The sequence below is a fragment of the Microcaecilia unicolor genome, chromosome 11 (genome assembly GCF_901765095.1).
Source record: "Microcaecilia unicolor chromosome 11, aMicUni1.1, whole genome shotgun sequence".
Classification (NCBI taxonomy): Eukaryota; Metazoa; Chordata; class Amphibia; order Gymnophiona; family Siphonopidae; genus Microcaecilia; species Microcaecilia unicolor.
In genome coordinates, this window is record NC_044041.1 from 194,232,528 (window position 1) to 194,259,529 (window position 27,002).

Sequence of the window (27,002 nt, forward strand, 5' to 3'; positions counted from 1 at the left end):
AAACACATAGTAAAAATTTTTTTTTACGTATATTAAAAGCAGGAAGCCAGCAAAAGAATCGGTTGGACCACTAGATGACCAAGGAGTAAAAGGGGCGATCAGGGAAGACAAAGCTGTAGCGGAGAGATTAAATGAATTCTTTGCTTTGGTCTTCACTGAGGAAGATTTGGGTGGGATACTGGTGCCAGAAATGGTATTCGAAGCTGAGTCGGAGAAACAATGAATTCTCTGTAAACCTGGAGGATGTAATGGGGCAGTTTTACAAAGTGAAGAGTAGCAAATCTCCTGGACCGGATGGTATTCATCCCAGAGTACTGATAGAACTGAAAAATGAGCTTGCAGAGCTATTGTTAGTAATATGTAATTTATCCTTAAAATCGAGCGTGGTACCGGAAGATTGGAGGGTTGCCAATGTAATGCCGATTTTTAAAAAAGGTTCCAGTGGAGATCCGGGAAATTATAAACCGGTGAGGTGAGTCTGACGTCGGTGCCGGGCAAAATGGTAGAGACTTATTAAGAACAAAGCATATTCAAAAGCATGGATTAATGAGACAAAGTCAACATGGATTTAGTGAAGGGAAATCTCACCTCACCAATCTACTACATTTCTTGGAAGGGGTGAACAAATATGTGGATAAAGGTGAGCCGGTTGATATTGTGTATCTGGATTTCTAGAAGGCATTTGACAAAGTACCTCATGAAAGACTCCAGAGGAAACTGGAGAGTCATGGGATAGGAGGTAGTGTTCTATTGTGGATTAAAAACTGGTTAAAAGATAGAAAACAGAGAGTAGGGTTAAACGGTCAGTATTCTCGATGGAGACGGGTAGTTAGTGGGGTTCCCCAGGGGTCTGTGCTGTGCTAGAGTTGGGAGTAACTAGTGAGGTAATTAAATTTGCTGATGACACAAAGTTATTTAAAGTCGTTAAATCGCAGGAGGACTGTGAAAAATTACAAGAGGACCTTACAAGACTGGGAGTCTAAATGGCAGATGACGTTTAATATGAGCATGTGCAAAGTGATGCATGTGGGAAAGAGGAACCTGAATTATAGTTACATCATGCAAGGTTCCATGTTAGGAGTCACGGACCAAGAAAGGGATCTAGGTGTTGTCGTTGATGATACGTTGAAACCTTCTGCTCAGTGAGCTGCCGCGGCTAAGAAAGCAAATAGAATGTTAGGTATCAGGAAAGGAATGGAAAACAAAAATGAGGATGTTATAATGCCTTTGTATCGCTTCATGGTGCGATCTCACCTTGAATATTGTGTTCATTCTGGTCGCCTAATCTCTTAAAAGATATTGTGGAATTAGAAAAGGTGCAGAGAAGGGCAACGAAAATGATAAAGGGGATGGGACGATTTCCCTATGAGGAAAGGCTAAAGCGGCTGAGGGGAGATATGATAGAGGTCTATAAAATAATGAGTGGAGTGGAACGGGTAGATGTGAAGCGTCTGTTTACGCTTTCCAAAAATACTACGACTAGGGGGCATGCGATGAAGGTACAATGTAGTAAATTTTAAAGGAATCGGAGAAAATATTTCTTCACTCAACGTGTAATTAAACTCTGGAATTCGTTGCCAGAAAATGTGGTAAAGGCAGTTAACTTAGCAGAGTTTTAAAAAGGTTTGGACGGCTTCCTAAAAGTCCATAGACCATTATTAACTGGATTTGGGGAAAATCCACTATTTCTGGGATAAGCAGTATAAAATGTCTTGTACTTTTTTGGGATCTTGCCAGGTATTTGTGACCTGGATTGGCCACTGTTGGAAACAGGATGCTGGGCGTGATGGACCTTTGGTCTTTCCCAGTATGGCAATACTTATGTACTTATAAGTAGCTTGAAACATGGGAGCAAGTAAATATCCAAATATTCATAGCTTCTTGACAAAGACATTACAATCCCGACTTGCCTTGTTTGTTCTGATTAGACATGCACACCTGGTTTTCTGTCCAAATGAGGATAGCTTTCCTTTTCAGATGGGGGGAAAAAAAGATTGAACAGCCTTTGAAATGGCTGCAATTTCTAGCTGTACTAAAATCTGGTCTTAAATCATGGCCTTGGCTCTTGACATATACTGGCCAATATTTAAAACTATTTAACCAACTAGTAGTACCTGCTCCAGGCCAGTTAAATAGCATTTTAGCACCTAACCACGGATGTTCAGCAGAGATAATGGTTATCTCTGCTGAATATTGGCGGTTCGCAGCTAGCGGGTTAGGTATGGATTTTCAGTGTCAAACTGACTATATTTAGCGCTTAAAATAGGCCACATCTTTAAAATATCAGCTTAACTGGTTAAGTTGCTGCAGTCAGAAATAAAACCCGAAATTCAATGCCAGTCGCCAGAAACAACCCAGGATTGAATATCTGGTCCGACTCCGGCAGTCACCGGCCAGCCCGATGCCTGCTGAATATCTTGGGGGGGGGGGGGGGGGGGGGGAATGGAGTCCTCAGGGATCAACATTTTCTCCTCTATAATTTAATGTATACATGAGCTCCTTAGGTTCTTACCTGTCAGGTTTAGAGATACATGGCTTTCCCATGTTTATGATGTTTTTAATACCAATATTAGATAAAACTGTTACACTTACTGGATAATGTGAAAGAATATATTGACCTTGTTGATAAATGGGCTCAGGGACCAAAACAAAATTGCTTCGTTTCAGTAACACCCTGCCTTCTATCCCCTCCGTAATTACATTAAACTCAGGAGATCATTGCAAATAGATATTGTTTCCAGATTACTTGGAGTTATCCTTGATTCAACGCTCTCAATGGAACCACAAGTGAATCATTTTTTTTTAGGTTGAGACAGTTGTTCTCCATTAGATCATTGTCTGATTTTCAACATTAGGATTGTAGTTCAAGCCATTAATTTTGTCTAAACTTGACTATTATTAATTCGTTATACTCAGCAATTTTACACAGTAGCCATGTTACAAAAAACTGCCGCAAGGTTGATTTTTAGATCTTGAAAGTTCGATAGGGGCTACACCTTTGATGGCTCAACTCCATTGGCTGCCATTTCAGGTTTGTGTTAAGTTTACATTGCTTGCTTTTGTATAAGGTATTGCAAGGTCTGAGCCCAGAACAACCTACTCATCTAATTACATATTCAACAGGAAGGTGTCACTTATACTCAACATTGTTTTAAATTATCCTTCAATCAAACAAATTAAATTTAAACATGTCTGGGATAGTACATTTTTCCTTTCAGGCAGTTAAATTTTACACACTTTCTCTCACCTTTTCTCTAGATAGTATGAACCTTAATTTCACCCAGTACCCAGTATTATATGGTGTGTGTTGTAATCTCTCAACAGATTATGCTGACCTCCTTTCACAATCTATAATTTGAAACTGGTGTGATATAAATGTTCAGAATAGAAGTCTCTTCTCTTACAGGGACCACGACCTCTGGGTTTGCTCTAAATGTGTCCCTCCCCTCATATGCCCAAAGAAAGGCATCTGGGGGTGAGGGAGGCTTACAGCTGTTGGGACTGGAATGGACAATCTTTTAAGAGGATTGAGGCTACTGTCCCACCACTGAAGGGAACGTGCTATCTTCTGAGGAAAAGAGAGAGAACATGTTGCTTCCAATGAAACTTTACTTGCCACTGGAACACCTGAAACCTTAGTCTTGCAAAGGGATCTACATAGACAGAGTTAGCCATATGCCCTAGCAGTTGCAGAAATGAGCGAGCTGTGGTGGAGTGAAGTTGTGAGGGTCTGCGAGCCAGGGCTTTGGATTTACTGAATCAAGATCCACACCTAAGAATGTAAGTCACTGTGGAGAAAACCTAGACTATATAATGTGGAGCTGGTCCAATTCAGGGGAGTGGGGGATGCTACTCTTGGAAGGACCAGAGATCAGCCAATAGCCAATTGTTTCACTTAAGGAGGGGAAGGATTAAGGGGAGTGAAATCATTTTGAATTTTTCTCTTTTTACAAGAGGTTAAGACCTCTTAGGTTGAGAGTGGGCCCGAGGCCTTCTGTTTTCTTGGGAATGAGGAAAAAATGAGTTGAATCCCTGACCTCTATCCTGGAATGCAGTTTTGAACGAGGGTATGTAATTCCCCAGCAAGAGACACGATGAAGGGCCTCGAAGCAGAGGGTTGCGCAGACAAGATATTCTGCAGCCATGGTCGACTAAGCGCAATAACCATTTTTCGGTAGTAACTGCATGCCAAGCCTTGGGAATGAATGTAATCATAGACTCATTTTGAGAGAGGAAGGCATTAAAGCAGGTTGATGCTTCCTCTTTCTCTGTCTTTGTGTATAGGCAGGAGGCTGTCTGGGAAGAAGTGGTCTGCTATATGGTTGGTATCTTTATTGTTGGTAGAATTGTTGATATTGTTTCCTATTTCTTGACTGAAATCCTCAACAAAATGAAGGCACCTGACCTCTAGGTGAAAAAGGGCAGTTTTTACCATCAAGTTATCCTTGATTTGAGGGACAGCATACTGGACTTTGTCACCGAATAAACGGTTACCTATATGACACATTAAGTCTGTCACGAAGATCCTTCCAAAGGCCAGATACTCTCAGCAAGTCATTCTACAAGCTGAGATGGCTACAGATGCAGATTTGGAAATGGTATAAGCATCAAAAATGTTTTTTTAGTAGATGAAAAGCATATTCCTGAATGGATGAAAAGGATAGGTAAAAAAAAAAATGTATTTGATTCTGGAAGAGACTCAAAGTTCAGTGAATTGTTGTAACAATGTATGATGGCAACGTAGTTATCTGAAGCTAATGATCCAAGATCTTTAGGATAAGCATAAAACTCTGCTATGATTTCCTGCCCACCATGTCCAGAATTCTGTGATCCTTACCAGAAGGCAAGGCATGCTGGTGTTTGGTTTAGCCATTTTTTTTTTTACTTTTTTAATAGAAGCTTCAGAGACCATAGACTGATAAGGGTGCTGAATATGATCGTGGCCAAGGTGGTCAATATTTTGTATTTTAATTCTAAATGTTTAGAAACTGTTTGTACAGATGAAGCCAATTTCCATATGGCAAGCTACAAAATCAAATAGAATTTGGGAAACAGGAAGAGATAGGGATTCTGGATGCTTCCGTTGTCTTCATGGTCTTAAGCATGGCCTTAAAATCACCCTCTGTGTCTATTGAATCTCTGTGGGAATTAAAACTTCCATTAATTTTATGAAGAATCTGGGATGCGATATCCTCTTGCTGATCAGTAGGCTTCTGCACATTGGTCTGGTTCGGCTGAGAGGAAGTGAAAGGCTATTTAGGAATTTCAGTACAAAAGCACAAAGGAGAAGGTGCAGTAATCAGTTAAATTTGGGGAAGACTAACGCCCCTCTTCAAGAGGAGGAGAGAGAAAAAGCTGGTCACTGGAGGGATCTTCAGCTAAATATAAGGGTTAAGTAAAAAATAATGCCTACTCCTTAATTCATCACATGGCAGTACCGTCAGGCTACACATGTTCGCTTGTTCTTTGAAATCTCTTCTTTACCTCAGTTGGTGAGAAGTGTCTGTGTTAAGAGGCTATTTTACTACTGCTTGTGAAATGGAAGCACCCTGTGAGCACTTGTTGGTACAATTTAAGAAACGTGCCATTTGACTGTTGAAGAGGTCCCTCCAATTGAAATTCACCGCTGCAGTTTGGTTATGATGAGGACTGTGGTGATGCAAGTACTGTACGCCTTCTGGGTCAACTGGGTAGGGGCTAATGTGATCACAAAAGAAGTGGTCAACATAAAAACATTGATTTATGAAAACAGATAAGGGCTAAATGACCATCCAGTCTGCCCTTCCTCAATAACCCCTAGCTCCTCCTGTTCCATGCGTTCTTAAATTCCGATAATCTTCATTTCCATGACCTCCACTGGGAGGCCTGTGACAGGAACGGCTGAGTCTCACACAAGAAAGGTTGACAAACTCGTAAAGAGCAATCAGAGGATTAGTCAGCATTACACTGCAGCTCTGGATCTGTTTTGGTTTATGGCTTGCCCCTTGAGTGGCTCATTTTAGCCCTTGTGAATCTTCAGCAATTGCTGCTACACTTTTTAAGGTGCATAGGGTCTTCATGTCCTTGGAGTAATGTCTAGGTTTGGCAAGCATTGAGACTTTGTGAAAAGGCAGGTGTTTGTTCACAAGTCAGGCAGATATTCCTGCAGTTCTGGCCTTTTTTTGCACAGAGGCCTAGGATGACGGCTTTGAATGCCCTCAAGGTACAAGTTGTGGTCTTAGCCTGTTACAGGGGCAAAGTGAGAGGGATTTCCCTGACAGCACATCTGGGCTAGAGAGCTGGATGGGAGCAGGTACCGCGGGGAACCCCTTCAGGTCTACAGGGATCCCACGGAATCACACAATTGAACCAACCTATACTTTCCCTCACCACACGAAGTCACCCTGGTGGTCTAGTGGTTTGCTTCGGGGCAGAAGATCCCTACTCCTTCCTGCCCACTGCCGCTTGTTTAAAATGGCTGCTGAGGCTTCAGCGGAAGTCTTGCCAGGTCACTGCTTGTAGTCTCGGCAGCCATTTTAAACAAGTGATGGCAGTAAGATGGATCAGTGGCAGAAGACAGGAAAGAGTGGGGATCTTTCCTGCCCCGATGTAAGCCACTAGACCACCAGGGTAACACTTCAGGTATATGCGGGGAGGGCACCCAGGGATGGAGAGGAGGTGGATGCAGAGCGTGGGTGCAGAGAGGAGGGGGGAAAATGAGGCAAGGAGATTAGATTGAGAACAGGATACAAAGCTATCTAGCCCAATGGGTTGAAGCCAGTACGCGAAGCTTGTCGACACACTGGTTCACCCAAAACAATAGCAAAAGATTTTTAGAAATAAGAGTATGTCTATGCATGGTCCATCTGTAAAAAGCCATAAGCTGTTCCAGTTGGTAGGCAGTGCTTTAAAAGGCAGAAGCTTTTCATTATGTAGATATAAATATCATAGTAACAAACGCAAAAGGGGGAGCACGCGTGAAGTCCACGTAGACAATGTAACAAGAAGCGAGCTTATGTTTTGCTATGACTCAGCAGTGGTTTGAGTGGCACTATAAGATAGCTGTGGCGCTGCAGGGAAACAGAAAGTTGCAAAAAATGTCACCACAAAAGCTGAGTCAGAATCTGCACCGAGGAGTTTGGTATCCTGCATCTCCTGAAGAAGCCCTACGGTGAAACGGGTCTGTCGGGTCTGGATGCCTTCCTGGGACTATCGTACGCAGTCATAGTAACATAGTAGATGACAGCAGAAAAAGACCTGCATGGTCCATCCAGTCTGCCCAACAAGATAAACATATGTGTATACCTTACCTTGATTTGTACCTGCCTTTTTCAGGGCACAGACCGTACAAGTTTGCCCAGCAGTATTTCCCGCCTCCCAACCACCAGTCCCGCCTCCCATCACCGGCTCTGGCACAGACCGTACAAGTTTGCCCAGCAGTATTTCCCGCCTCCCAACCACCAGTCCCGCCTCCCATCACCGGCTCTGGCAAGCTCAGTCGGTTAAGTTGAACCTTTATACTAAAACAAAAACTACAGCTTTGCGGTGGGGAGCGTTTGTTGATTGGATGCAATTCCCTTCCTTTTCTTTTTTGGTGTTCACAAAATGCAATAAGAAAAAAACCAAAAGATTATAAAGATTTGCACAACCATCTAGGTTGGTTGAGGGTTTTTGACCGATGATTACAGAGAAGATTTGTGACCAGCAAGATTTAGTCACTTCAGTCTTGGAGTTGATGGTCACTACTTTCTGAGGTCTTTCTCCCCGCTTTTTATTTATTTTTTTTGTCATGTTAATTCATATCAAACATAAGCTCGCTTCTTGTTACATTGTCTCGATATAAAAATATCATGAAATAAAAACTGAATATCACTAAAACAGCTACAAAAATTATTAATAAAGGCTGTTTTGTGCTCACTTTCCTATACAATACAGTAATACATGACCAAATTTCAGTGAGAATATCCTATTTACTGACAGTTCTGTTTCGAGCATGTTTCAGGGACAAGTGGTTTTCATAAGACAATATAATAAAAATAAATACTTCATGCAGATCTCTTTCTTGGAGGTGGGGATCAAGGCGATTGTGGTACGGCAGGGGCTGGGATTATTTGCAGCGGGGACAGGTTAGATTCCAGCAGGGAGGGGTTGGATTTCTGTCCCTGTGCAACTCTCTAATCTGGAAATATCTGGGGAGTCAAGGAGACTGTTCCCTTTACAGCTGATCATTTCATAATGTAATCTCAACTTGGCCTGAAGTGAGCAGACACCAAGAATCTTTAGATCTTTGAGGCATCTATTCACCAAGATGTATTTTGGAGCTGCAGGCACTCCTATGTAGGAATACCTTTGTTCCTTTCTCAGCGTTTTCAGTAGCCTTGTGCACAATTCAGTCCTTTTTACCAGAAGCTGTGTCCATTTCACTTCAACCAATGTGTCAACCAGAGGCAAGTGGGGGGAGGGGGGGAGAAAAGCCAGGCAGAGCTCTTCATTCCTTTGACATTTTCTGCTTCGATAACCCTTCATCGAGTCATTGGTTCAGCAGTCTACGTAAGGGTAAAGCTGCATCAAAGTCCTCTCTAGCCTGGTGGATCAAGGAGGCTATTGGGTCAGTTTACCTGATGAATACAGGATGACGAAGGGCAACCTTGGAAAGCTAATCAAGAAATGTATTATGTCCAATAAAAAAAGGTATCATCTTATTTTCTTTTCCATGTTTTATTTTGTTTGATTTCTATTGATAACCTGATGAATCAGAAAGACACCCCGTTGGGTGTTTTGGCTCATTTGACTAAGCTACAGGCAACATCCTGGGCAGAGGCTGAGGTGGTTGCTCCAAAAGATATTTGCAGGGTGGTGAGGTGGTTGTCACTTCACTTGTTTGTTAACTCCATAAACTGGATATCTGACTGTTGAAAGACTCTGCTTTTGAAAAGGCAGTGCCTAGGAGGGTCTCCATCTTCCTCCCACCCAGGTCCATGAAGCCTGGGTGCATTCCATCACTCTGGGCTCAACTAGCAGGATGATACAGAAGTTGACATTTTTTTTCTTACCTGAATTTCCTTTCTTTGAATCCTGCAAAACCAGTTCAGGCTCCACCAAGAGACCAAATCCCTTTGAGGAGATCCTATCAGTAAGTTTGTTCTTAATGGTTGAAGAATTTAGCTTTAACCTTGTAGAGGTATACAGAATTCTTTTTCATTCCCTCCCCAAACGTTATTAGATGTTTGGTCTATGAAGTGTGTATTGCAGGATTGACGTGGCATTATGTGTGGTTTACTCGCAAGAACAACATCTTATACTGGTGATGACATCACTGGAAATCAGTGTTCTCTTCCTCAATTTGCTGGTTGAGGAGCACAACTCAGTCTGGTCTGGTCTAGCAGGATAAGGATTCCATGGCAGCGGCTGTCATGTTGTGAGCAGCTATGGTAGTGTCAGCAAATGATGCAGCTCAGCCTTTTCAAAGAGATGAGTCCAGTCTAGTATCGCTGAAATGGGAGGGATCCTATTTGGCTTTCATGGCTCCTGTGTTTAGAGTGCACTGTGGTAACATGACACACACTACATCCACAATGCAAGGAAGTTGTTTGTCGGGGCCGGTACGATGGTGGAGTCTTTTGAACAGTTATCTCCTACTGTTTGGGCTGCTCCATTGATGGTTCACCTTTTGTCACTTGGATTAATTTAATCCCCAAGATTCCTGACTGGGCCTGTTTGGGGGAGAGAGAGGGGGTCTCCTGCACGTGCCTCTGATCACCCCACAAGTGTAAGGGATGAGGCAGTTATACTGTCTACTGTCCACACTTTCTTCTGGTCTGAATTTCTCTATTTCATCATTTATTTTTTTTAAACTGTGAGAGTGATGTTGCAGCTGATCAAGTAAAACACAACCAGAGAAGGGAGGAGTTGGTTGGTTGGTGAAAAGGTAGCCAAGCACAGGAAATCCTGCATGTGCTCAGGAACCTTCATAAAAGGTTTCTACAGCACAAGATAGCAATAGTCTGACCTAGATTCTCTCTGGAAGACATTGAGGGGCATAATCGAATGGGGCGCCCAAGTTTTCCTCAGGACGTCCCCGCGAAGGGGCGGGGAAATCTGTATTATCAAAACAAGACGGGCGGCCATCTTTTGTTTCGATAATACGGTCGGGGACGCCCAAATCTCAACATTTAGGTCGACCTTACAGATGGTCAACCTAAATGTCGAGATGGTCGTCCCCAGCTTTCGGCGATAATGGAAACCGAGGATGCCCATCTCAAAAACGACCAAATCCAACTCATTTGGTCATGGAAGGAGCCAGCAGTCATTGTGCACTGGTCCCCCTGACATGTCAGGACACCAATCGGGCACCCAAGGGGGCAATGCAGTGGACTAACTGATGCACTAACTGAACGGAAAAAGCCCTTCCCTTACCGATCCCTTAGCGATTTGGAAAGGAACGGGCATGCAAGAAGGAAATCGCATACAAATGAGCTGCTCGCTATTCGCTCATTTGCAAACGATTTCCTTCCTAAGGAGGGGAAGGCAGTGCAGAGCAGCCAAGCGTTATGTGTGGCTGCTCTGCGCATACCAAAGATGGCTTCATAAACGCAGACAAGCTGCATGTATTATAGCCTTCTACATCCTTAAATAAATTGCTGTCTACAACCTTAAAAAAAACACAAGTCCCGGTGAAAATGTCCAAGTGCTCGTCAGGGACGTCTTTTTTTTTTTTTTGAGTATGGGTGAACGACATCAAAGTGTTAGGCGCCTTCGCTATGCCTCCATCCCTGCAACGGGCAGTTGAGGACGTCCATGCCTTTGCTATGCCTCCAACACCCCCTTTATTTATTTGGATTTTGGATCACAAGTAGCAGCAGTGGGATTTGAACCGGCCTCCTCTGGATTGCAAGACCAGTGCTCCAACCACTAGGCCACTCCTCCACTCCCTTGAAATTTGGCCCATCCCTGTGTGTGTGTGTGTGTGTGTGTGGGGGGGGGGGGGGGGGGGGGCAGTTCAGGACATCCAAAATGTATGAAAGAAGGACGTCCACGCCTTCACTATGCCTCCGCTGACACACACACTTCCTTCCCCAGAGACCTGCATACTGCTGCGATGGACCCGAGTATGATATTTGAGGCTGGCAAAAAAAAGATTTTTAAAGTTGGTTTTTTTCATGGTGGGAGGGGGTTAGTCACCACTGGGGGAGTCAGGGGAGGTCATCCCCAATTCCCTCCGGTGGTCATCTGGTCAGTTTGGCCATCTTTTTGAGGCTTGGCCGTAAGCAGTTGGGGACGCCCAAAATCGGATTTCGATTATGCCGATTTGGGCGACCCTGAGAGAAGGACGCCCATCTCCCGATTTGTGTTGAAAGATGGGCGCCCTTCTCAAATAAGTCTGATTACAAAGGTTACCTGCTAATTTTCTTTCCTTTAGTTCCTCCAGACCAATTCAGACGAGCGAGTTATGCACTCCTACCAGCAGATGGAGACTGAACCCACTAGTGTCAAACCGAACCTATAGTGTCTTGTGCAGCCACTGTCATTCAGTAGTTTGATAACAAAACTAGATAACTAGGCCCCCCCCCCCCCCCCAAAAGTCTTCCTTTGTATTACATATGATCATTTCTCAGAAGCTTTTTTATTTATTTAAACCAGGACATTAACTAGAACCAAAAGCACAAAGAAAATAAGAGAAAACCGAGAGCCACCTAAACCTAAATCCCTCTTTTTTTTTTTTTTTTAATACTACTACTGCTCTGCTTAATCCTCCAATCAAATCCTCTGGAACTGAACCTCCCCTTCCATGGCTTAACCCTGGGTGGGTTCTGAACTGATCTGGAGGAACCAAAGGAAAAAAATAAATTAGCAGGTAAGATCTAATTTTTCCTTCCCCATTCCTCCAGACGAGTTCAGATGAATGGGAAATACTAGAGCAGTAACACTCAAGAGGAGGAACCTCTAAGCTTGCAAGACAACACAATTTCCAAAAATGTAGCATCCTGTCGCACCTGCACTTTGAGACAATGTCTCACAAAAGAATGTAATGAAGTCCAAGTGGCCAGTAGCAGGGCACTTGCCCGATAGTTGAGTGTGCCTTAAGCACTGCCAGTACTTAACATCCACTGAGGAAGAAATATGCCGAGGCACAGCCTCCTTCAACCACCATGTTACGGATGCTTTCAAGGTCATTTCCCCCTTCCTTTGGCCTCCAAAGATAACAATGAGCCTATATGACCTGCGAAACCCGTTCATCCTCATAAGGTACTTCTACGGAACCCTGCGGTCATCTAGACAATACAATTGCTTCTGCTCTGCATCATCTCTAGCATCCTCCAAACTCCTGGGAACCGCCCCAAATTCCCTACACCTGCTGGAGACAGAGAAATACTGAATGACAGCGGGCTGCACAGGGTACTTACAGGTTCACTGAGGCCAGTGTTTCTTAGTCTCCATCATCTGGTAGGTGTGCATAACCCACTCGTCTGAACCGGTCTGGAGGAATACTAAGGAAGGGGGTAATTTTATAAAATGGGCCCTACCTTTATGCACCAAATGCTCACGCAAATTATTAGACTGGAATATACGTGCACAAATTTCACTAAGCCCTATTCTGTGAATATGCACTGCGTAAGATTTATGTATTTGACAGATGGGTGTACACAGAGTGAGCAGAACATGAGCAAGGCCCATACTTACACGCAACTTATAGCATACTATAATTTAAGCACTTACACCACTTCTACGGCTGTTGCGAGTGCTCACGCCTCAATTATATGCACATATAATCACCTGTTATGCTACTCTTCTATAAAGCAAATTAGGCACCTACTTTCTTTATAGCTTATACATCCTCTGAGCACCTCAATATAGGTGCACTGGTATAGAATTATGCCACAGTGCAAAGGCAATTTCTCTGCTTGTTGATAGAGAAACAGTGATAATTGTTAAATGGCTGAAGAGATCTGTGAAAAATTGAGCCACACAGGAAGGAGTCGGGGGAGGGGGGGGGGGGGGAAAGAAAGAACCTAACTAAAACATTAACATAAATCGAAAGCAATATTAAAGGGCTAGAATACTTATAGAATATTATGAGTCCCACCTACACTGTGCCCAGACTCCACCTATATGCACACCTACTTGTAAAATATGAACATATTTACCGAATTGCACTTAAATGGACGTCTGGGACTTCTCCGTGTATGGCATTATTCTAATCATTTACTCACATAGGGCCAGATTCTACAAATGCTGCTAAAAAATGGGCATCGGAAAAGACTGGTATTGAATGTGATTCTATAAAGGGCCCTAACAGAGAGACTAATAGCAGAACTGAGAAACGAGCTCCGTGGGAGGCTATGGACATGAAATATCTTACGACCCCTGAGGCAGGCGGTTATTCTGTCGAAACACGGTCCTGTGTCTGGTCTCTTCTCAACTGATATGAAGTGCTTCTATAATGACCCAACTTAATCCTATCAGCCCATCTACACAACTCATGCTCTGACACAGATAATACCTTTGACCTTGTCTCCCAATCTCCTTATACTCATCCTCCATCTTTCCTATACCATACCCCTCCCACAACTCCTTTCCTTTTCCCTATCCTATCTTTGTTTGCCTTCCCATATCCAATTCATATATTCTTAAAACCTTACTATTATTATGTTTATTACAGCGTATAATATTCTCCTTACAGGACTCTAATTCTTTTTTTTTTCCTTACTATGTAAGCCGCATTGAACCTGCTGTGTGTGGGAAAGCGCGGGGTACAAATGTAATAAATAAATACATTTAAGAAAGAGGGGAAAAAAAATCCTGCCGTAGTTATTGCTCTACTGCTTTCAGGTACACAAGCATGGACCCTGGTCTTGGTGGAAACAAACCAAAGCACACTGCACACTGGGCCTTCACATTTTTCCTAGAAAGCTCTGGAAACGTGTTCTGTGTTGGCACAGTCAAATCTCACCCTACTGTGTGATTGATTCACCGTGTCTTAAAATTAAAAATAAGAGAACAGCTTAAAGTTAAGAATGGTAGCTTAGGTAAGTCAGGGCTTCCCAATTTATCCTGATGGCCCCGGCCAGCCTTGTTTTTAGGTTATTCACAAAGAATATGTATGTGAGAAATTTGAGTAAGGAGAAATTAGACCTTACCTGCTAATTTGCTTTCCTTTAGTCCCTCCGGACCGGACTCCACCTGCTGGTAGGCGAGCACAACCCAAGAGTCCAATCCTGGTCCGGTCCGGAGGGACGCTAAGGAAGATAGGCTTGTGTATTCATTGTAGAATATACTGAAAACCAGACTGGCTGCAGGTCCCAACAGCAGACTTGGAAAAGGCCTCGACTTACAGCATTTACATTTGCTGTCCTGTTTTCACTTTCCCAGGTTAAATCAGGATCCTTGAATCCTGGGGGAAAAGGAATGAAGTTAACAGATGGACGCGGGGATTCCTTACCAATATCCTTCATTGTCAGCCGTCGCCTCTGTTTCAACACAGGCTGTGAGACTTCTACAGATCCAGGAGGGAAGGTGATGTCTCGTCGTATCAGAGGGGGCTGCACAGAAGAGGGAGTTATATGGGAGGCAGGGACAGGGGGACCAGCCTTTTGCATCTTCATGCTCGAGTGCAGGAAGGGAGACTTGCTGGGTGAGGTACGATTTTCCAGAGGCCGGGGAATAGGTGCTGGGCTGGATACCTGAGGAATGTGGTTTTGCATGCTAGAAGAGGTCTGATAGGTAGATTGAGGTGGCCGTGTCATTGGAGGTACAGGGGCGGAGGAGCTATAGGGAGGTTGACGGTTCACATGAGAGGGCCACTGTCCTTCATGGTTCAGCCTCTGATCTGTATGCAACATTTCATCTGTTCGATTCACTCCATGATACCCAGGCCCTTGGGGGGCAGTACTAGGACCCTGCCTATTGGCATAGTTATACCCCATTTCATTACGTCCCTGCCACATGCTCCCTCCTTGTTGTGGTCCCTCTGGCGTTGACTGCATGGGGCTGGCCATCATTTGAGGCGGCATAGTTTGCTGGGTATTTGAGCCTGGGGGAGCAGAGACCCTATCTCTGCCAAACTGGAATGGGAACTGGTTCTGGGGCCCCGTGGCAGGTCGTCGATCAGTAGCGGCAGAGTAGGCATTGCTGTACTGGTTGTACATATCCTGCTGGGGTGATGGCTGTGGTGTCGGGGGTTGGCTGGGCTGCTGGCTCTGAGCCACAGGCTGTGCTTGTGGAGGCTGCTGTTGCTGTTGCTGTTGCTGCTGTTGTTGGCCCTGCCCACTGCCAAATGGTACATTATATATATCCCCTTCGTGTCGCTTGGTAGGGGGCCCATAAGCACCATCTATTGGCCTTTTGTAGTTCTACAAAAAAACAAACAAAAAACACAGGTAAGCTCATTAATATTATAGCATTGTGGAAACATCCATCCCACATCTAGGGCTACGACGAGCTACGTGACAAAGCTTTTTCCATTCTATCAAACTGCAAAAATCAAAAATCAAACTCTGCAGAATCTACAACTGCATCAATTCCCTCAGACGGGCAGTGGAAGATAAACCAAAGACATTCTTAAAAATGATTCCAACTCAATCCTACTGGGATTGAACACAGGCTCTGCAAGATACTCGCTGTCTAATGGTGACGATCGGCAGTTCCCAAACGTGTCCTGGGGGACCTGAAAACCTGACTGGCTGGGGTTTCCCCAGGATAGGTTTGGGAGACACTCTACTAAACAATGCTTGCTGAGGAAAACAACCAATTATAGATGGAGCAGGGCTTATTCATATCCGTCCTTAAAGTGGACTGGTAGACATCCCAGGTACTTGAACAAATCAGAGACCCAGAGCAAGAAAGCTGGCCAAGCAATACAAGGGAATTTTATCACAAAATTACAACAAACTAGTTAAACTTGTGTACTAAGTGTTGTCCAATGCCTTAATTCCTCCACCCCCCCCCCCCCCTCCAAACTTCAAATACTGGCATGAAACAAACATCAAAACCTGCAATAAAAGAATTAAGAACCAATTTATTCCATTCACTAACTTAAATGACTCAACCCTGCAACACTTCATTAATGTCCAATACAATCTTTAATAGTGAACTCTTTTACCTCAACCCAACTTGATTGAATCTTATCTTCCCTATCCCAATACAACATTTTGTACCTATCCCGTACCAGATTTGGCGAATGCCTTCACGGTATTATGTAAGCCACATTGAGCCTGCAAATATGTGGGATACAAATGTAACTACCAAGGTAACAAAAAAACAATGGGAACAAAAGATCCGCACGCTTGATAATCTTGTTTCCTTGTGAGCTGCTGGATTGTCGGCATACCGGGATTGAGCCAGTAATCGAGCAATGGCGTGCAATCGGGCGTCCTTCCCCTGATGAAGCTTGACCCGGCGAAACGGGACCGTTGGGGAGGCCCTTAGTTTAAGCTACAACAAAGCTAAGTAGCCTTGCTCTGTATTTTGGCTGCTTTTTGTATTATATATTTACACATTTAATTCATGTAAACACTGTGGAAGGAGGTTGGTAGGGACCTATGATTAGAATATGGTGGCACTGTATGTAATCTTATTATATAAGATCAAGATTATGTTGTCACCTGTCTGAGGTCGTGTCCTCCATTTATGATCAATTCATTTTTTTTGCATTCTTTATGATTTGATCCGCCATTTTTTGTTGTTGGATACAAATATAACAAATAATAATAATAATAATAAGTAAAAGAGATCATAAAATCTTCTGAACAAGGAGAACTGTGACTAGGAAGACACATTTGGCAGGGTTCCATTGAGATCTAGTATGCTCACCTGCTGTGGCTGTTGGTACATTGATGTCTGTTGACTGGGGAACGGGCTTGCAGAGGGTGTGCCTTGCGTGGGGAACTGACTGCCGTAAGACTCATGTCTGTGAGGAAGGAGAAGAAGTGTGAATATTCAGCAAGCCCGGTGATTCTTTGTGCACTCATTCCAAATCTTCTCCTGATTAACTGACTGTCAGGAGGATATCCTTACCGTTGCTGCTGCTGTTGGGGATAGCGGCTGGGAGAATACATCCCCGAGTCCGGGTTTGAAGACATCATATTGCCCTGTGCCGCTCCAGTTCCCATATTAGTCTCCGTTCCCATTCCAGGTTCCGTCCTAAAATAAGGACAAGCAGAAATCAGCTGATGTGCACAAGTGTGTGTATTTCATGGTGGAATTATAAAAGTGGGATAGACAACCTATAACAATTGTTCAAGATATTTCATTATTGACTGAATGAACTGGAAGCAGACTCACCTCACTCGATCATAAGGGCCTCCGTACGGGTAGTGCTGTCGCTGTCCCATCCCCATGTTCCCCATCCCAGGCCCTGCAGTGCGGTTGTAAGGATCTCCTATTCCACTATTTGGGCCCTGCCCAGAGGACAAGAATGGATCACCTCCTGGAGCTGACAGAAGGGGGGAAGGAGGACACATTAGCATCAATCTGCTCACTAGAAAAACGCAAAACTGAGATTTTCGAAAACGTGAGAGTTAGTAGCAAATGCAAGCATATTATTGTAGCCTGATAACTGGAAAACACAAAAAGGTACTAAAGGTAAAAAAGAGAGACAGACGGCCACACAGCCAGGCACTGAAGAAAGCTAAACATTGCCATAACAGACTCCCTCCACCCCCTTCGCCCCGCCTAGGGTACCTTTCCTCATGCTGCCATAAGGATCCTTATTTGGCTCATAGGGCATACGTGCCATCATATCTGAGGTATTCATGCCAGGCTGATATCCAGGGTTCGGCGTCATAGAATTGCGCTTTGGAAACGTGGGATCACTGCCATCAGAAAACACATCCTGGAGTCCTACTGAGTTATTCCTGTTCCAAAATTGAATAAAAACATGAGAGATCAACAACAAAAGTTATGCTTAATGTTACGTGAGCAAAGGGCCATACTCCACATCCCACTCCCTTATTCTACACAGAAAGGGAGGAGAGCAGCCCGACTTCAAACGCAGTCTCCAACTCCCTTCCACTACGTTAAGTGCAGCTTAGCACCCAATATCTCAGTCACAGAATTGAAAATCCTCATTTACCTAATGCCTGGCATAGGGGCCATTTGACTGTGTGGTGTAGATGCAGGAGTTGGTGGCTTCAAGTCTCCTCCTTCTGCCATAGAACTGCTTGTAGACTGAGGGGTCTGAGGACCCTGCATGGAACCTGATCCCGCTGCAAAATGACAGAAAAGGGTGTAAGCAAACAAAGCCAAGGAACATAGGAACACTTCCTCTGGATCTACGGATGGAAGCTTCCTTGTCCACCACCTTCAAGTCCCAACTTAAAGCCCATTTATTCGCTATTGCTTTTGATTCCAGCTGTCCTTTGCTGACCGCTGGTGCAGATCAGACTATACAGTGGCGTATTTCCATGCCCATTCTTCAACTTCCAGCATCTCTTATATCCCTCTCCTCAGCTTTCTATCTTTGCTTTCCCATCATTGTTGTAGTTCTATTCCTTTCTATTAAGATGTTTTGTCTATGTAACCGCTTTGATGGCGCATCCCCTATGCAGCGTATCAAGTATTAATAAAACTTGGAAACCCAGAAAAATGTTAAGCAGATAAAGACCATGTGGCCTACCCAGTCTGCCCATCCATGCCATCTACTCTCCCCATCACCCCCTTAGTGATCCTATATAGTCGTCTTAAGCTCTCATGAATTAAGATACTGTTTTCGTCTCCACCACTTCCACCGGGAAGCTGTGCCATGATGTCACCACACTTTCCATGAAAAAGTATTTTCTCAGGATACTTCTAAGTCAAACCCTTTCACTTTCATCCTATGCCTCCTCGTTCCAGAGCTTCCTTTGAATGGAAAGAGACTCGCCTCCTCTGAATTTATGTCACATAGGTATTTAAATGTCTATCATATCTCCCATCTCCTGCCTTTTTTCCCCAAAGAATACATATTCAGATCTTTAAGTCTGTCCCCATAAGCTTTGACGACGAAGACCACTGACCATTTTAGGAGCTGCCCTCTGGACAGACTCCATCCTGTTTATATCTTTTTGAAGGTAGTGTCCAGAATTGTACACAATATTCTAAATGAAGTCTCACAAGACACAGGGGCATCATCACCTCCTTTGTCCTACTGGCCATTCCTCTATGTACCCAAGCATCCTTCTAGCTTTCGTCATCATCTTTCTACCCATTTGGCCACCTTAAAGGTCATCACATACAATCGCACCCAAGTCCTGCTCCTCTTTTCACGAACAAAACTTTTTCACCCCCTAAACTGTACTGTTCCCTCGGGTTTTTACAGCCCAAATGCATGACCCCGCATTTTTTTAGCATTAAATCTAAGCTACCAAATTCCAGGCCATTCCTCTACCTTCGCTAAGTCTTTCCTCGTGTTATCCACACCATTAGAGGCGTCTACCTTCCTGCAGATTTTGGCATCATCCGAACAAAGGCAACAAACCGTACCAGACTGCCCTTCAACATTATCACTTACAAAAATGTTAAAATGAACTGGCCCAAAAACCAAACCTCACAGCACGCCACTGGTACATCCTTTTCCTCAGAATGAGCTGCATTTACCACTACCCTCTATTGCCTTCCACTCAACCAGTTCCTAACCCAGTCACTTTAGGGGTCATACCAAGGGCACTCAGTTTATTCATTAGTCTATGCAACCGTGTCAAAGGCTTTACTAAAATCTAAATACACCATATCTAGCGCTCTCCTTCTATCCAACTCGTTACCCAGTTAAAAAAATGTTGCAAGCTGTAGTCCATCTGAGTTTGGATATCTTGCTGCAAAGGGAGGAAAAAGTGCCAAACAGTGATATACTACTACTACTTGACATTTCTAGAGCGCTACTAGGGTTACACAGCGCTGTACAGTTTAACAAAGAAGGAGCTTACAATCTAAAGGACGAAATGTCAAATTGGGGCAGTCTAGATTTCTGAATAGAGGTAAGTGGTTAGGTGCCGAAGGCGATATTGAAGAGGTGGGCTTTGAGCAAGGATTTGAAGATGGGCAGGGAGGGGGCCTGGCGTATGGGCTCAGGGAGTTTATTCCAAGCATAGGGTGAGCAAAGCAGAAAGGGCGAAGCCTGGAGTTGGCAGTGGTGGAGAAGGGTAATGAAAGGAGTGATTTGTCTTGAGAGCGGAGGTTATGGGTAGGAATGTAAGGGGAGATGAGGGTAGAAAGGTAAGGGTATATATATATATATGATATGATATCTGGGAAGAAAAGCTCTGGCAGCTAGCAAGTCTAAATCTCCTCCTATGAAACAAATGCACTGAGTTGGCAGCAGTACGAATTTTCCTGTATTGATGAGAAACCCCAATCTGTGTGGAGTTGGGGTTCTCAATTCAGTCTTCAGGACACACCTAGTCAGATTTTTGAGATATGCACAATGAACATACCTGAGAAATTTGCATATTCATTGTGGATATCCTGAAAACCTGACCAGATGTGTCCTGAGCACTGGGTTGAGAATCTCTGGTGTACAGTGAAAGTTGTGTCTTGTAGTATCATTCTTACTTGTGTTGGAGAAGAAGCTGAAACAAATCAATCATCGGGGTACAGATAAATGAAGTGTCTCAATTTCTGGAGGTGGGATCTCATCCCTACCAGACATTTTGTGAAGACTCTGGGTGCAGATGAAAGGTTGAATCACAAGATCCGATACTGGCAATGGCGGTTGAGTAAAGTGAATTGGAGGAAGATGTCAGTGACTTGGACGTATGGGGATATGGGTGTAGGTTAACCTAGGGAGGTTTACCAACTGTTGTGGTTCATGAGCAGAAGAATCATAGCTCACATATTCATTCTGGTTTATTTTTTTTCTTTTGACAAATAAGTTGAGGTCTCAGGTCAAGAATGGGCACAAGACATCCCCCCACCACCAACTTTACAGAGATGGTGAAATTCGATACAGAACCTCTCTCATCTCCGGGCAGATGGAATTTCGTCTACAGAACTGTTTCGTAAAAGAGCTTGTAGCTACCCCACCAGAACACAAAATGATGTGCTGTGATGGCAAGCCATGCCTCGCTAATAAACTACCTCCCAGTGAAGGTAGACAAAAAGACAGAAGATTATTATTGTGTTACAAAAATCTCTGTAATTAAGAGAGATTTTTTTACAATTTAATAAAAGGTGAATAAAATTCAAGCGCAAACGCCTGAATATTGTAATGAACATTAATAGCTTAGAAGATGTTCATGGTAGTAAAACCAAATTCTCTTTTCCTTGTAAAAAATAATTAGAAAGCAATGTATTATGCTCCACAGTGGGCATCTCCCCTCTTAACTTCACCCTACCTCCTTTGGGTGATCATATTCTGCTCTACTATCTGGTCATACACTGCTATATGTTTAGGGTTAAATTTCTAGTCAAACTTTCTTGTTATCCTGTGATTCCCGCTAATACAGGTATCAGGCCTGGTTACACCCAAGACTCCTCAGAAGATTTAAGTGTCTCGGATCTGGATCATACCCAACGACACCGTTTTCACAAAAAGCTATGGAGGATGTAGAGAATTAACACAGAGTTGGAATATATGTTGTTTTTTTTTTTTTTAAACCCAGTCTGTGATGCTCCAAAAGAATTAAATGGTAAAATTGTGCCACCCCAGGTCCCTTTCAATAAAAATATCCCCAGGAAATGCAATAGCTGAAAAGTGATTTTGTGCCTAAAGCAATTCTGCGGGTTGACATTCAGGCTCATTTTCAAAGCACTTAGCCTCCCAAAGTTCCATAAAACCTATGGAACTTAGCCTCCCAAAGTGCTTTGAAAATATGCCTCATAGTCATCTCAAAGGTTTGCAGGCTTTTCACAGCTGGTGGTGGCTGAACTCTTACCAAATGCTTTCACTGGTTCAAATTCTAGGCATCAGGTCCCTTACGCTCCCTGCTCAAGTTCCAATGGCTGCTGACTCATTTCTGCTATTCATTAGAATTCAAAAGGTCACAAACGGGTCACATTTGTTTACAGCTTACCTTCCTGACACCCAGTCTGTGCCCCCCCCCTCTTTTCCCCACCCTGTCTTGTCTTTGGATGTCTCCAAGAGCAGAGGAGTAAATCCCAGTCTGCACCATTCATTCACAACCCCTCTCCCCACCCCCACCCCCACCCCCCATTCATTAGCATCAGGGCTCAGCTCTCTCAGGAATGGAGTGTTCCCCCTCTCTGCTGCATCAGAAGTCAGAAGATGCTGGCTGAGACATTCCCAGAGTAGCCGCCACTGTAACTTGGCCCCCACCCCTCCCACCATCATTCCCTCTCAGATTTACAAACACTTGGAAGGCTGCCAGACCCACACTGATGAATTAAAGTCACTGCAAACTGTTGCTCCTATGGAATGGAATTCCAATATCACAGCTTGTCTCTGGGGAACAGACTACTTTCCTCTCTTGAGTCGCATTACCTTCCAACTGCCATTCCCAGTCCTAAAAATCCTCTGGCGGTACTATTAAGCAAATTGTGTGTGTGTGTGGGGGGGGGGGGGGGGGGGGGGGTTGCAATACCCAGGCTATACCAGTTGCACATGGGGTTGGATGGTGTTTAAAGGTTTACTTGCCACACCCAATTCATGAAAACAAAACACACAAAATCACTACCACAAGAACACAATACATGCATCATACCGATACACGTCAAGCAGGATACGCTAGAAAACACTCAATGGTGACCTCAGGGGAAAGTCAGCAACAAAAACAGAAACCATGACCAAAAGTAAATTTAAGCAGTATACTCAAATGCAAGCCAGCCATCGACATCACGTAACTCATTTGTACCATGCATTTCACTCTGCAGCCCCTCACTCTCCCTACACTCCTTCCCTAGAACACTAGGCAAATCTCTCCTGATTGCACCCTTCTCCTCCATCGCTAACTCCAGACTCCGCTCCTTCTATCTCGCCACACCTAATGCCTGGAATAGGCTTCCTGAGCCGTTACGTCTAGCTCCATTCCCTGGCTGCCTTCAAATCCGGGCTAAAGGCCTACCTGTTTGATGCTGCTTTCGACTCCTGACTTGTAACTTTTATCTTATCCTTATGTGTCCTCCTGTCTGTCTGTTCTTCCCTTCTCCTTTTTGGCCCTGTCTGTTTGTCCTGATTTAGATTGTAAGCTCTTTTGAGCAGGGACTGTCTTCTTCATGTTCAATTGTAAAGCGCTGCGTACGACTGGTAGCACTATAGAAGTGATTTATAGTAGAAGTAGTACCACGGGAGCTTCATTCTCTTTCACAGAGCGTTATTTAAGACAAAGCAAGGGTTCTCCACTCTGTCCTCAGAACTCATGAAGCCAAGTCTTGTTTCTGGGATATCCAGAACTAATATGAATGAGATAGCTTTGCATACAATGGAAATCTCTCTCACGTGCATATTTATCGTAGATATCTTGAAAAAGCCGACTGGCTGGAGGTGTCCTGAGGACTGAGGTGAAGACCACCGATATACAAGTAAAGCATTGCCCCTATAATCACTAAGAATATAAGCGTTGACTTACTGAGACAGACCAAAGGTCCGTCAAACCCAGTATCCTGTTCAACAGTGGCACAAGTACCTAGCAAGAGCCCAGAACAGTAAAACAGACTTTACCCTGTTTCTTTTAGAAATAAGAAGTGGTTTTCCCAAAGTCCATCTTAATAATGGCTTATGGACTATTCTGTAAGGAAATTATCCAAGCCTTTTTTTTTTTTTAAACACTGCTAAGCTAACTGCTTTTACCATTCTCTGGTAACAAATTCCAGAGTTTAACTATACATTGAATGAAGAAATATTTTCTCTGGTTTGTTACTACTTTGTAGCTTCATTGTGTACCCCCCTAGTGCTAGTATTCTTGGAAAAAGTAACAAGTGATTCACGTCTACCCCTTCCACTCCACTCGGCATTTTATAGACTTCTATCATATCTCCCCCTCAGTAGTCTTTTCTCCAAGCTGAAGAGCCCTAGCCTCTTTGGCTCTTCATAGGGAAGTCGTTCATTCCCTTTATCATTTTTGTCGTCCTTCTCTGTACCTTTTCTAATTCCACTATATCTTTTCTGAGGTGCAGTCGCATCATGGAGTGAAACAAAAGGCACTATTCTCATTTTTGTTTTCCATTCCTTTCCTAATAATTTCTAGCATTCTATTTGCTTTCTTAGCCGCCGCTCCACACTGAGCAGAAGCTTTCAATGTATCAACGATGACACCTAGATCCTGGGCAGTGATGCCCCTAATGTGGAACCTTGCATCACTTAGCTACAGTTTGGGTTCCTCTTTCCCCACATGCATCACTTTGCACTTGCTCAAATTAAACATCATCTGCCATTTGGATGCCCAGACTGCCAAAGTCCTCTTGCAACTTTTCACATCGTCTTGTGATTTAACAACTTTGAATAACTTTTGTGTCATCAGCAAATTTAATTACCCCACTAGTTATTCCCATCTCTTGATCATTTATGTTAAAAAAAAACAGCAGTCTCAGCACAGACCCCTGGGGAACCCCATTATCTACCTTCTCCACTTAACACCCTACTCATGTGGTTCCCACACTTGATCCTGGAGGCACCCCAGCCAGTCAGGTTTTCAGGATACCCACAATGGATATTCATGAGGTCTGCATACACTGCCCTACTCTCTGTTTTCTATCTTTTAACCAGTTGTTAATCCACAATTGGACATTACCTCCTATCCCGTGACTCTAATTTCCTCAGGAGCCTTTCATGAGGTACTTTGAGGCTAGGGTCACATGACCTGGGTTCTTATTGGCTCTCTAGAGTCAGAGTTTTTCTCAGTCTCCACCTGCTGGTAGGCATGCACACCCCATCAGTGCAATCCTGGGCCGGTCCGGAGGGATGCTAAGGAATAGGACATTACCTCCTATCCCGTGACTCTTAATTTCCTCAGGAGCCTTTCATGAGGTACTTTGTCAAATGCCTTTTGAAAATTCAGATACACAATATCGACTGGCTCACCTTTATCCACATATTTATTCACCCCTTCAAAAGAAATGTAGTAGATTGGTGAGGTGCTTCAGTACAACTCTACACCCCACGTCTAATATTAAGTAATGTTTATATAGTACGAGGGACATATACAACATTGTACAGCAGTGAGGAGTATTCAGGGCCATGTTGTACCTTCCCTAAAGAGCTTACAATTCAAGTATTATACGCACCAGGAGAAGGTGGCTGGATTTTCGGTTGAGACTTCTTGGAGTCGGCAGCAGCAAAGATGTCTGGTGGAGGATCCTCTCCCCTCTCAATTTTGCATTCAAAGGCATAAAGACACTGGATATACTGCTTCTTTAGGGAGCTTGCAGCACTGCTGGATGTGCCCACATTCAAATTGGTAGCCAACTCCCTCCATTTTTTGTTCTTGTTAACCTGTTCAAATGCCCAAAGAAAAATAAGTCACCAAAAACTTCAGTCAGGGTGCGACGGGCAGAACCGTTAATTTTTCAATTAGGCAAAGATACTCTGGAGTGGAACAAACAAACAAAACCAAAAATAGGACATCTGAACACCAACTCTTAAATGTGTAGAATACAAACAAGTGTCGCAGCCGACGGCTTTACTGGGAAGCAAGACTTGACCCCAATTCTCCAGGAATACTGTACATGTGAAGATTAGGAAGCCTTATTTTACGCAATGCGCATAGTGAAACTTGGTAGAAAGCAGCTACCTCAATAATCCCTTCAATGTGATGAATGTTCAATACATCTAAAAGCCAGAATAAAGTAAATAAAATAGATACTATTGGAGATTCTACATGGAATGTTGCTATTCCACTAGCAACATTCCATGTAGAAGGCTGCGCAGACTTCTGTTTCTGTGAGTCTGACGTCCTGCACGTACGTGCAGGACGTCAGCTCACAGAAGCAGAAGCCTGCGCGGCCACATTGGTGATCTGCAAGGGCCGACTTCTACATGGAATGTTGCTAGTGGAATAGCAACATTCCATGTAGAATCTCAAATAGTAGCAACAGTGGAGGAGTGGCCTAGTGGTTAGGGTGGTGGACTTTGGTCCTGGGAACTGAGTTCGATTCCCACTTCAGGCACAGGCAGCTCCTTGTGACTCTGGGCAAGTCACTTAAACCTCCATTGCCCCATGTAAGCCGCATTGAGCCTGCCATGAGTGGGAAAGCGCAGGGTACAAATGTAACAAAAATAAAATAGATACTATTGGAGATTCTACATGGAATGTTGCTATTCCACTAGCAACATTCCATGTAGAAGGCTGCGTAGGCTTCTGTTTCTGTGAGTCTGACGTCCTGCACGTACGTGCAGGACGTCAGACTTACAGAAGCAGAAGCCTGCGCGGCCTCATTGGTGATCTGCAAGGGCCGACTTCTAGTGGAATAGCAACATTCCATGTAGAATCTCAAATAGTAGCAACAGTGCAGGAGTGGCCTAGTGGTTAGGGTGGTGGACTTTGGTCCCGAGGAACTGAGTTCGATTCCCACTTCAGGCACAGGCAGAAGCCTGCGCGGCCACATTGGTGATCTGCAAGGGCCGACTTCTACATGGAATGTTGCTAGTGGAATAGCAACATTCCATGTAGAATCTCAAATAGTAGCAACAGTGGAGGAGTGGCTTAGTGGTTAGGGTGGTTAACTTTGGTTCTGGGGAACTGAGTTTGATTCCCACTTCAGGCACAGGCAGCTCCTTGTGACTCTGGGCAAGTCACTTAACACTCCATTGCCCCATGTAAGCCGCATTGAGCCTGCCATGAGTGGGAAAGCGCGGGGTACAAATGTAACAAAAAATAAAAAGTGCCTAGCAGTGATCCAGCCTAACAAGTGGTCATATAGGTCAAACTGGAAAAGTGCAGATTATATTGGAGGAAGTCTTAAATGATGCAGGCATAGTATCTCCAAATGGGTTTGTATTTGGAATAAATCACAAAAATCTCTAAAGTGATGATAGTGCTCAAGAGCTTCTTTCTAGAGGTCACAGGATGTAAATATGCACAGGCAACATAATGAGTTCATGAAATACGTTTTAACCAGGCCAGTGGAACTCAATACAACTGGGATGATGTATATCTCTT

At 43.9% G+C, this 27,002-nt stretch overlaps 1 protein-coding gene across 1 annotated transcript in view; it reads right to left on the reverse strand.

Annotated features, from left to right (window-relative positions):
- ARID1A (AT-rich interaction domain 1A) overlaps positions 1-27,002 on the reverse strand; it is a 144,420-nt gene that overhangs the window by 15,547 nt on the left and 101,871 nt on the right. Inside the window, exons 12-18 of the mRNA XM_030217416.1 lie at positions 25,129-25,336; positions 18,050-18,182; positions 17,659-17,831; positions 17,260-17,410; positions 16,993-17,118; positions 16,789-16,885; positions 14,420-15,329 (exon numbers count right to left, since the gene is read on the reverse strand). Coding sequence (XP_030073276.1) covers positions 14,420-15,329; positions 16,789-16,885; positions 16,993-17,118; positions 17,260-17,410; positions 17,659-17,831; positions 18,050-18,182; positions 25,129-25,336 — 1,798 coding nt within the window. The remainder of the gene's footprint in view (positions 1-14,419; positions 15,330-16,788; positions 16,886-16,992; positions 17,119-17,259; positions 17,411-17,658; positions 17,832-18,049; positions 18,183-25,128; positions 25,337-27,002) is intronic.